At 40.8% G+C, this 12551-nt stretch overlaps 1 protein-coding gene across 2 annotated transcripts in view; it reads left to right on the top strand.

The window, feature by feature from the left end:
• The window catches only part of ESR2 (estrogen receptor 2), a 91643-nt gene that overhangs the window by 30059 nt on the left and 49033 nt on the right, over positions 1–12551 (top strand). For both annotated transcript variants that reach the window (XM_010809436.4, NM_174051.3), the window contains 2 exons: positions 3062–3361; positions 6415–6553. In XM_010809436.4, coding sequence (XP_010807738.1) covers positions 3062–3361; positions 6415–6553 — 439 coding nt within the window. The remainder of the gene's footprint in view (positions 1–3061; positions 3362–6414; positions 6554–12551) is intronic.

Raw genomic sequence — 12551 nt, 5'->3', positions numbered from 1 at the left:
ATGTTGTGCCCATGCTAATGACATCCTGATTTGTGTCTTTTTAAATTCCATTTTACATTTTTTACATTTATATTTTTTACATTTATCAATGGATATTTAGAAATATTTTGCCTATATATATAGGGCTTTGGGAATTATATTTTTGTTACTGACTTCTATTTTTATTTTATTGTGGTCAGAGAATATGATCTATATAATAACAGTTTTAGTTAAAGTTGACCTAGTATGTAATAATTTTTTCAAATTGTTTTGATGTATATGAGTTTAGAATTATTTATCTTTCTTTTATAATCTACTTACGAGACCTTAATAATGATTTTTGTCTTAAAGTTTGTCTGATATTGACAGTAACTCCAATTTATTTGGTTAACTTTTGCCAAATCTTTCTTTGCTCTTGTACTTCCAGTTACTCTGTGTTAGATGTATCCCTTAATAACCAGCCTATGTTGTTGTTGTTGTTCAGTTGCTCAGTCGTGTCTGACTCTTTGCGACCCTATGGACTGCAGCATGCCAGGCTTCCCTGTTCTTCACCATCTGCCAGAGCTTGCTCAAACTCATGTCCATGAGTCACTGATGACATCCAACCATCTCATCCTCTGTCATCCCCTTCTCCTCCTGCCTTCAATCTTTCCCAGCATCAGGGTGTTTCTAATGAGTTGGCTCTTGGCATCAGGTGGCCAAAGTATTGGAGCTTCAGTCAGCATCAGTCCTTCCAGTGAATATTCAGGACTGATTTCCTTTAGTATTGACTGGTTTCATCTCCTTGCAGTCCAATGGACTTTCAAGAGTCTTTTCCAACACCACAGTTCAAAAGCATCAATTCTTTGGCACTCAGCTTTCTTTATGGTCCAACTCTTACATCCATACATGACTACTGGAAAAACCATAGCTTTGACTAGATGGACCTTTGTTGGCAAAATAATGACTCTGCTTTTTAATATGCTGTCCAGGTTGGTCATAACTTTTCTTCCAAGGAGTAAGTGTCTTTTAATTTCATGGCGCAATCACCATCTGCAGTGATTTTGGAGCCCAAGAAAATAAAGTCTCTCGCTGTTTCCATTGTTTCCTCATCTATTTGCTATGATGTGATGAGACCAGTTGCCATGATCTTAGTTTTTTGAATGTTGAGTTTTAAGCCAACCTTTTCACTCTCCTCTTTCACTTCATCAAGAGGCTCTTTAGTTCCTCTTCGCTTTCTGCCATAAGGGTGGTGTCATCTGCATATCTGAGGTTATTGATATTTCTTCCTGCAATCTTGATTCCAGCTTGTGCTTCTTCCAGCCCAGTGTTTCTCATGATGTACTCTGCGTGTAAGTTAAATAAGCAGGGTGACAATATACAACCTTGATGTACACCTTTCCCAATTTGAAACCAGTCCATTGTTCCATATCCAGTTCTAACTATTGCTTCTTGACCTGCATACAGATTTCTCAGGAGACAGGTAAGGTGGTCTGGTATTCCTATCTCTTGAAGAATTTTCCACAGTTTGTTGTGATGCACACAGTCAAAGTCTTTAACATAGTCAATGAAGCAGAAGTAGATGTTTTTCTGGAATTCTCTTGCTTTTTCTATGATACAACGGATGTTGGCAATTTGATTTCTGGCTCCTCTGCCTTTTCTAAATCCAGCTTGAACATCTGGAAGTTCTCAGTTCATATAGTGTTGAAGCCTAGTTTGGGGAATTTTGAGCATTATGTCTAGATTAAAAAAAAATATATCTAATCTCAAATTTTTTCAGTTAACTTATTATTTGAAATAAACTTATTTGTGTAAGTATGTAAAAAAAGAATACACAGACACACATACATACATGCAGAAAAAATTTAAGGATGTATTATAAAAATGTATTATTTATAGTCAGTTCCTACTTTTCCCTATCTTCTGCTTGAAGAAAATTCCTAATTTCATGGTTTGGAAACTGAAGTCTGTTAGTACTCTTTAAAAGAAAGATGAATTTAGATTTAGAAATGGAATAGATGATCTTGAAATGGAAACCTAAAGATCATTTGGGCTGTTGTCTCTAAAAAGTCATTACTGATTTTTTTTTTTATTTAATTAATTTTAGTTTATTTTTAAAATTTACATAATTGTATTAGTTTTGCCAAATATCAAAATGAATCCACCACTGGTATACATGTGTTCCCCATCCTGAACCCTCCTCCCTCCTCCCTCCCCATACCACCCCTCTGGGTCGTCCCAGTGCACCAGCCCCAAGCATCCAGTATCGTGCATTGAACCTGGACTGGCATCTTGTTTCATACATGATATTTTACATGTTTCAATGCCATTCTCCCAAATCTTCCCACCCTCTCCCTCTCCCACAGAGTCCATAAGACTGTTCTATACATCAGTGTCTCTTTTGCTGTCTCGTATACAGGGTTATCGTTACCATCTTTCTAAATTCCATATATATGCGTTAGTATACTGTATTGGTGTTTTTCCTTCTGGCTTACTTCACTCTGTATAATAGGCTCCAGTTTCATCCACCTCATTAGAACTGATTCAAATGTATTCTTTTTAATGGCTGAGTAATACTCCATTGTGTATATGTACCATAGCTTTCTTATCCATTCATCTGCTGATGGACATCTAGGTTGCTTCCATGTCCTGGCTATTATAAACAGTGCTGCGATGAACACTGGGGTACACGTGTCTCTTTCCCTTCTGGTTTCCTCAGTGTGTATGCCCAGCAGTGGGATTGCTGGATCATAAGGCAGTTCTATTTCCAGTTTTTTAAGGAATCTCCACACTGTTCTCCATAGTGGCTGTACTAGTTTGCATTCCCACCAACAGTGTAAGAGGGGTCCCTTTTCTCCACACCCTCTCCAGCATTTATTATTTGTAGACTTTTGGATTTTGCTAATACAGTCACAAATGTAATAATCTTTAGTACATGCCTCACAGGCTCCAGAAATAAAAATCAGACTCGTGTTCTAAGCCATATTCTATGAATAGACTCAGGTCTTACAGTGATTTCTGTTTTCATCCTGGTGACTGGGGGAACCTGATGCTGCATTGGGGAAGAGACGGGGAAAGCACTGTGTTATCTGCTCTCTTTTAGGCTCTCGGAGAGAAAGGTGTGGGTACCGCATAGTGCGAAGGCAGAGAAATTCTGATGAGCAGCTGCACTGCCTGAGCAAAACCAAGAGGAACGGTGGACCCATGACCCGAGTGAAAGAGCTGCTGCTGAGCGCCCTGAGCCCAGAGCAGCTGGTGCTTACGCTCCTGGAGGCCGAGCCGCCCCACGTGCTCATAAGCCGCCCCAGCACGCCCTTCACTGAGGCCTCCATGATGATGTCCCTCACCAAGCTGGCCGACAAGGAACTGGTACACATGATCAGCTGGGCCAAGAAGATTCCGGGTAGGGCCTTCTGAGTCTTAGCTTTAAATTTATTTGTAGAAAGGTCTGCTCCTAACCTTTATGGGGCACGAATACAGAATGGAGGTCTGCAAGCTGTGTCTCCTGTATTTAGCGGTTTGACAGCTTGATTTATAAGCTTTAAATGGAATACATCCTTTTTTCTTATCTTGACACTTGTGCCTTCAACACAGGTGGCCAGGTTTCAATTTAGAATTCTTGAATTCCTCTGAGTTCTGTACCAGACATGGCAGTGCAGAAGGAGTGGTATATGGCGGGCCCCTTCTCTTCCTGTCCGCCCCTGTTCCCCGCTCCACTGATCCCACACTACCTTGCACACACTGAATCCTGCCTGTTCACATCTCTTACAGACATTAGCTGGTTTGGCTATATCTCATGCCTAGATATGTTCTGGGAAGATAGACCCAGGGAAGAGACCCACCCATACTCTGGATGTGGGTGTGGGGCCATTTAGGCAGGGAATTTTAAGGTCCTGGGACCTGGAGCATGATCTAAAAGAAAGAAATCTGGGCTCCACCTTAACGCATCTCCTGGCTGTGGACTCATCACCTTGGGAGGAGGGGTGTGATCAGGTGAGAGTGGGGTGGGGCACAGTATGACCTTTCACAGTATGAAAGTGAAAGGTTTCTCAGATGCTAAATAGGAATTGTAAAATTGTGTTTCAATAAAGAAAAAAAATCAGTAATATGTACATAAATGAATAAAATGGATAGAGTAAATCAGCTACAAAAGTAACATGAATCATCAGTAAACCTGGAATGGTTTTTAACCATTAAAAATGATAAAATTAAAAATGGGTTTGGTTATTCCTGAATTGTCATTTAGAACATGCATTTTCTATTCTATAGTGCGTTCATTTTCCCAGACCGGCTTGTAACATGTACACCCAAGGTACTGCACGGTCACCATCTAGTTATTTGAATTGGTATTTCCGTGAAAGAATGAATCAAGGATTCTAACATACATTGACAGCAACCCATGCTTCCTCTGGAAGGGCTTCTCCATGTACATCTTTCCATTTGTCTAAGAAATGAGGTCTCCAAGTTCTAAGTCACTAAGGATGATTCCCATGGCCTAGAGGGCAGCAACTACATTAGGCAGATTTTGAAGATTGAGGGAGCTGGGGAAGAGCACCTGGGTTAAGGGTCTCAGCGAATAGGATCCATAGGGGTCATTTGTTGGCTCCTGAGCTTTCTGAGAATTTTCAGGTTTTTCCACTTCAGTTTTGATGGTTTAGCATCTTCTCCTTTGCCAGAATGATGGGTTTTTTTCCTGAGCTCTTTCCCATAGGAGACAATACTGGTGCAGTTTCCTCTAGCTTTTTTTCTTCTTTTTTTTCCTCTAGCTTTTGATCTATGTGTATGCCAAGCCTAGTTTTCAAGACCCCACCTGGAGAGTGGTGATTAATTACTTCTGAGAGCTGTGTAGCTTCTTTGTGCCAAAGCAAAGCAGATCTCTTAAGCTGCATCAGTCCCTCTTCAAGCCTGGTGTTTTGGAAAATTTTCTGAAAGCTTAGGCATAGTCTGAAGTTGTGGGCTTTTTCCCACACTTTATCAGTTAGCATAGTCGTTGTCTGCTAAGTCGCTTCAGTCGTGTCCGACTCTGTGCGACCCCATAAGATGGCAGCCCACCAGGCTCCGCCATCCCTGGGATTCTGCAGGCAAGAATTCTGGAGTGGGTTGCCATTTCCTTCTCCAATGCATGACAGTGAAAAGTGAAAGTGAAGTCACTCAGTCGTGCCTGACCCTCAACGACCCCATGGACTGCAGCCTTCGAGGCTCCTCTGTCCATGGGATTTTCCAGGCAAGAGTACTGGAGTGGGGTGCCATTGCCTTCTTCTTCATTGCCATTGTCTAGCCCCCACCAAAAAAATTTTAGTCTATCACCTAGCCTTGGCTTTGTTGAAGATCTATAAGTATGAAAAGCTTGATCTTCCTTAGGCAGGCTTATTGTCTGTAACTGTGGGTGAGATTGGAATGTGTACACATACCAGGAATGTGAACTGAGTATGTAGGATGTGGCTTTGGAAAGGATTTATCCAACTTTCCATTCAGTTCTCCTTTGTTCAGATTTCTGTTATAATTGTTCAAAGAGTTGAACCACATATGTTCTCTGTGCCATCGTGTCTTCATCCTTAAAATGAGGATGATGAGAGATCTCACCTCTAGGAAATTCTCAGAGGTAGGCATTGTTGCCCCCATTTTTTCTGTAGGAAAAACAAAGATTTAAAAGAAGATTAAGTAACTAGCTGGGATGAGGCTGAGCAGGGGTTCTAACCAAAGTCCATTGCACTCCAAGGTCATTTGTTTGTTTATTTATGTTATACAGCTTCTTCCTCTTATCATGACTTATGGAGGAAGCCCCAGTGAGCTCTGCTTCTGAAGTTTTTCCTTAGGGACCTGTTTCTGTTGTTATGTGTGTTCTTCAGCATAGAATAGCCCAGAAACAAGTGCACCCACTCAGAAGAATGAGTCTAATACTGGATGGGAAATGGTAAGCAATTGGAGAAACTCTTTCAGCTGGAACTTTGACTTTCTCCAGGAGCTGGTCCTATTTTCTCTGCAAGCCCCCCACCCATCACCCCCACTATCCTGTCCCCTTACTCCTCCTGCCCCCATCATGGGATGGGCCAGACAGGCAGCCCCTCTGGCTGATGTCTGAACTCTATCTTTCTTGGTAGTGCAGAGGGATTACTGGGATATAACTAACAAAGGTCAGTGCCAGCTTTGTCTTCTTCCCTAGCATGTGTCTGGAAGCTGTATAAGCCCAGCTAATAATCCTTTGGAAATTCTGAATGATGTACATTTCTCCTAGAAGGTGTTCGAGACTAGAAATTGTGAGTTACTCACTCTGAATTCAGGATTTTCTTCCTCACCAGCTATTAACCACATCTTTAAAATATTGATTTCCCCTGCACTCTGGGTGATTTGTGTTTTCTTAGCTTTTCAAAAGTTGCTCTTCTTTTTTTTTTTTTTAATGGAATCAGGGAGCTGAGGAGGAGGGCGGGTATGCTTACAGCCTCTTGCTTTCCCCAGGCTTCGTGGAGCTCAGCCTGTACGACCAAGTGCGGCTTTTGGAGAGCTGCTGGTTGGAGGTGCTCATGGTGGGGCTGATGTGGCGCTCCATCGACCACCCTGGCAAGCTCATCTTTGCTCCAGACCTCATTCTGGACAGGTGAGACACAAATTCCTTGTATTTCTTCTCCAACTTGAGTGAAGTGCCAAGTGAAGTGGGAACAGAGTCCTGAGTTCTGCAATGAAAACCTCACTCCTGAAAGGGCAGGTAGGAGGAGGAGAAGGTCGTGGGCTCCTTCACTGGGTCAAGAACCTGAGAAGGAGAGCGTGAGTGTGACGATTCAGTGTCCTGTGACTCATTCTTTCCTGCGATGCAGCAGCGCTCACTGGCCAGACCACACAAGGGCCTGTGTCCTGAGGGTGTGTGGGCACTCAGTGTGAAGCTCACCTTAGGTTTTCCTGCATTACAAAAAATCCATTTTGGGGTTTTAATTTTTAAGCTGTCCTGCTGTTCTTTCCACTAGTAGGGGCCATTTACATCTCCAGCTATCTGGACCAGTGGTAAAATTCTTATAAATCTACCAAGTTTATTTTTACATGCTTTAACTCACTCTAACTACACATATTATATAGCATTTTGGGCAAAGCAGTGAAAGGAATGGTTGTTAAAACCAGATGAAAGTTTATGGAAACTGGGGAATGATGGTGTTTATGCTATAATTTCTTGCATTTAGTTTTATTTTGAAGATGGCGAAACCACTTTTTAACTGACTTAGTGAACTGTACATGGAGGGAAAGCTGGAATGTACAGCAACACTGAAGCTTTTTAGTAGGAAAAGTAGAACACTTTCTTGGTGTTGTATTTGAACAGTTTGAGAATCTCCATGGAAATTGATTTTTGTCTTCCTTGAATTGAAAAAGTGGTAGTGTTGAGTGTTCAGTCACATTGGACCCTAAGCCTGGAGGGAAAGGATCTGCCCCCAGCTCTAGGCACTACCTCTTTAGATCTTCAGAAGCTCCCCATACACACCTTACTCAGATGAAAAGTAATAGCCAGGGTGTTAGCACCTATTCCTCCTGTTGTCGGGGATGATGGCATTGACAAAGAGCGCTGTTCTAAGTGACGGAGGTGTTTTGGTGGAGAGCAGGGCCTTTGGGAGGAGCTGGAGCATGGACTATGGCTCTAGCAGCAGTAAGCCCAGAGGGAGGTTCTGGAAGCCCAGACCCTTCAGTAACAATCAAAATAGCTAACTTATTGGCCTATATGTGCCAGGCACCATCTTAAGCACTAATGTCTTAGGTCATTACATCTTCACAGTAGCCCTTTTTGGATGAGCACCATTATTATCCCTTTCCTTCAGGTATGGAAGTGGGAGGTTAGGTAGATTGCCTGCAGTTATGGTGATGGACACGGGGACTGGCTGTGAAGTTCACCCTCTTACCAACAACAGTACATGCCTCTCAGCAGGATAGAGAACTGGATGAGGAAAGAGGAGGAGGCCAAAGGCAAAGTAACTTTCTGCTTTATTCTTTTATCTTAGAACAACTCTATTTTACTCTCTGGCCATTTCAGAAAACTTATTCCTCCAGCTGTCGTTTCACGGTACCATGTTGCAAGGCAGGCTGAAAGGCCAAGCACCCAGTCACACCATCACTGTCATTCATTCCTGCATTCAGTGTGTTCCACTTAGAATTTAGATAAAGGTGCACACACACACACATACACACACACGAATATACACACATAATTCCCTAGAAGTTAGCGCTAGGAAGTTCTATCCTTTGGTAAACTAATACATTTGCAGACTTTGGGACTGGGTTTGCTTTTTTGTGTTGATTTCTAAAGTGTTGCCACATTTAGAGTTTATTTTCAGTGACTGTTTCACTCCTGGTTTTTTTTTTTTTTTCCCAGTTTTATTTTATTTATTTATTTTTTTTCTCTAATTTTATTTTATTTTTAAACTTTACATAATTGTATTAGTTTTGCCAAATATCAAAATGAATCCACCACAGGTATACATGTGCTCCCCATCCCGAACCCTCCTCCCTCAACAAACTCGCCTTTTTGTATGGGTTCAACTCCTATATGTAAATAGGTTAGTGTAAATTGACACAAATCCCAGATAAAGTTTAGGCCTACCTGTTGGTTAAGTAATAGAAGAAAAAGAAGTAATTTTTCTTATATATTTATTTTAATTAGACTCACATTAGAAGAGAAGAATTTATAGAAGTTGTGTGTATTTGAGTGTAGAAGAGGAGTTCTTGGGAATTGTAAGTGCATTCACATCCAACAGGCATTTTTCTTTGAGTGTCTACTAGTTATTTTTTGTTGCAGGTTCTACTTGTTTTGAGCACTCTGTAAAGTCTAGAATTTCAAGTCTCAGATTCTTAGTACATCTATTATATATACAGCATAAATATATTTTAGTGTGATGGGTATATATCTGGAGGAGTTGCTTATTCAAGCATGTTTAAACATTTTTGACAATTCCAAAAGTCAAATTATTTACCATAAAGGAGTTCTAATGGGAATCTTTTCTGCAATGTGAATAAAACTTTTTCACACTACTTGAAAGTAACTGTCTTTTGGTGGATTGTCCCGTTGGAGTTCCTCTATGTGGTAGTATGACCATTTAAGCAGTGAATACAACTAAATTAGCCTATTTATTTGTGGAGACTGAGACTATAATTTCTGTTTCCCTTTATTCTTGTTGAGGCTTCTGCAGTGAAAAAACTTGAACCTACTGAGGATGAGAGAAAAATCCAGGTATCTCAGCTTATTTCTAACAAGGTCGCTATTTAGGTAATCACTAGAATCCCAATTCATATGAAGATCTACCAGAGAATTTGAACTTCTACTTATTTGAGAAATCGTATATGCTAAGACATTATGTGTCCTTAACATCAGCTGAGCCACCAGGGAGGGGAAAACTGTCAAATGTTATTACAGAGTCAGAGGAAGTGGATGTTTATGGAGTTCTGTGGACTGACAAATGTAAATGTGCTGAGTTTTCATTCATATTAGGTATTTTTATATTGAATTTTCTTCAAGAGACCCACAGAATTTTCACTTCTAAATTTTTATTTCCCCTTTGTACTCAGATCATTCCACCTTAGTTGAATATTAAAGTCCTTCCCATGTGTCTCCCAACCCCATTGCCTCTCACACAGGTAGACGACTTGTGGTTCATTAGCCACATGTGTACTGTCAGTACAAAGCAGCGAGCCCCAAAGGACATCTTTTTCAAGATGTCCTTGGCATCAAATGGAATATTTTTATTTTGTTATCAAATAATAGTCTGCTTGAAACTACTACTTTTATTTTTATTTAGCACTGGTTTATGGGTAAACGGGCTTCCCTGGTAGCTCAGCTGGTAAGAAATCTACCTGCAATGCAGGAGACCCTGGTTCAATTCCTGGGTCAGGAAGATCCCCTGGAGAAGGGATAGGCTACCCACTCTAGTATTCTTGTTCTTCCTTGGTGGCTCAGCTGGGTTCAATCCCTGGGTTGGGAAGATCCCCTGGAGAAAGGAACAACTACCCACTCCAGTATTCTGGCCTGGAGAATTCCATGGACTATATACTCCATGAGGTTGCAAAGAGTCTGACACGAGTGACTGACTTTCACTTTTTCACTTTCACTGTGGATTAATGGGGTGAAAAAGTAAATTTCCATGAGTGGTTTTGTTTGATATATTGTTTTGATATTTTAATACCCAACTCATATACCTACTAGATTGACAACTCATATACCCAACTGGTTGAATTCAAATCTTTTAAACCTGTCCTAATATATTACTCATAAATCAGTGTCAATCCATAGTTACTTACAGGGTAAATGAAATAGGTCTTGTTGATATTTTAAAGTCCTTACTCACTATTCTGTATTATTCATCTTAAAGTAGAACTTTAATTAGGGTGTCCTTTATAAAGTAAGGGCTTCCCTGATAGCTCCGTTGGTAAAGAATCTGCCTGCAATGCAGGAGACCCCAGTTCCATTCTTGGGTCAGGAAGATCTGCTGGAGAAGGAATAGGCTACCTACTCCAGTATTCTTGGGCTTCCCTTGTGATTCAGTTAGTAAAGAATCTGCCTGCAATGCAGGAGACCTGGATTTGATCCCTGGGTTAGGAAGATCCCCTGGAGAAGGGAAAGGCTACCCACTCCAGTATTCTGGCCTGAAGAATTCCATGGACTGTAGTCCATGGGGTCGCAAAGAGTTGGGCACGACTGAGAGACTGTCACTTTATAAAGTATTTTACCTCATTGCCTCTATGTTTCTCATATTTCTTTTCTAAAAATTTGTTTGATTTCTACAGCCTGTGAAGTGAATATAAATATTCTAACCTTGCCTGCCCCCACCCCCAAAATGAGAGATGATTGGCTATCACACTTGCTGGAGAAAGCAATCAGACCTAGTTCTTTACAATGGGTTTAGAAATTCTCTTTTTCCATGAGGTACATATGTTCTGATTTTTGTGAATTGCAGCATTCATCAGGGCTTAAGATACCATGTGATAGAAGTTCTCCCTCCATTTTTGAAATGTGAATTTACACTTAAAATATTATGTATTTTAATGAGGAAACAGTGCTGACTTCAGTATTTAGGGATGTGTTCTTGGGCTCAGGTGACAGCTCCTGCAAAATAGGATTAATTTCAAAGGAGTCCTCTTATACTACTTGGGGAAGTGGATGTGTGCGTGTGTGCACATGTGTGCCTGTGACTTCTCTGAGTTGCACAAAAGAGTAAAGAGCCAAACTACTAAACTGTCAGTGCAGGACTTGTTGGACTTTTTGTTTTTGGCCCCAGAGATATTTTAAAACTAACTTTTCTCAGTATCAAATGTCCTTAAACCCATCAATTACAATTTCCAATAACTCATTATCCTAGGCAGAGTGATTTGGTGATTGGCTTGAGGGGCATTCAGTGAATAAGTATTCCTTGTGCCTCTGCTATGTTCAGGGCATGCATGTCCTTACTGGACAGTTGCAGCAAGCTGCCTGGGAAAAGCCAGAGCAGGGGAGGTGGGTGGGTGACACGTGGAGGGCTGGGGTTTCCTACAGGCTTTGGTACCTTTGGCTCTGATTCTCCAAAGTGGCCTTTCCCTTAGAAGTGATTTCTAAGGGGCATGATATTTTATCATTTAAACTGCACACTTTCAGAAATTCTAGACTGGTTGCTGAAGATACCACGCTTGCTTGCCAAAGTGTGCAGTTTGCGTACTTGTAACTTGGTATAGTGAGTTTGCAGGAATGTGCAGGATACTGGTGAGTGGCCATCATAGCACCAAATAGCAAAGGCTTTACCAAGATTGGTGGCACCCACTGGTGTCAGTTCACTGAACTCTACAGAGGCCCTTTCTCCAAACCCCACCATCGCTGGAAACGTCCTGGGTTGAGATTGGAGGAAGAAGAAGGGACTGGCCACTTCTTTGAAGATCTCAGGTCCCCTTCAGGAGCTCCTCCAGAGACTGAAAATGAAACTTTCATGATTTCACTTTTACCACAGCTGCCCTTTGATGTGTACTGCAGGCTTTTAGAAGCAAATGAAACTTTCATGACAAAATCATCTAAATGCTTGCTTGTCAAGGACTTACAATAGCTCTATGATGGATGATAATGCATGTTTTGGGCGGGGGGAGCAGTGAGGTGGAATAATATGTGTCTGGCTGGAGTGGATTGAAGCTGGTATTTTCTTGATGCAGTTCAAGTAATTTACTTCAAAATACACTTATACAGTTCATTTCCATAAAGAGTGCTCAAAAGAATTTTGATTATATGGTCCAATGTTTGTCTAAAGCTTTTGCTTAAAAATAATCTTTGACAAGTCAAAATTATCATGTCTCCATTTCTACCTTTTTTTCCTGATTCTGATCTATCTGCTATAATTTTGATTTCTTTGTATGTCATAGTAGCTTTTTTTCAAACTACATTTAAATGTATGTTCATTGCCCCACCAGTTTGTAACTGACCACCAGGATGTGAGAGTTAAACTCTAGATATAAAGTGTTATTTCTTTTTGGAATATTTGCTTCTGTAATGTTCAGTCTTTTCTCATTAATACTTTAGAGTCTTTGGATGAGAACATGAACTGTCTCTTTTTAGTAAAATATGTCATATTTTGAGGGTTGGCTGAAATAGTTTAGATCGAAAATAATAA

This window comes from Bos taurus, chromosome 10, assembly GCF_002263795.3.
Source record: "Bos taurus isolate L1 Dominette 01449 registration number 42190680 breed Hereford chromosome 10, ARS-UCD2.0, whole genome shotgun sequence".
Taxonomy (NCBI): Eukaryota; Metazoa; Chordata; class Mammalia; order Artiodactyla; family Bovidae; genus Bos; species Bos taurus.
The sequence above is the reverse complement of the archived record's forward strand: the minus strand, read 5'-3'. Positions and strand labels throughout refer to the sequence as shown.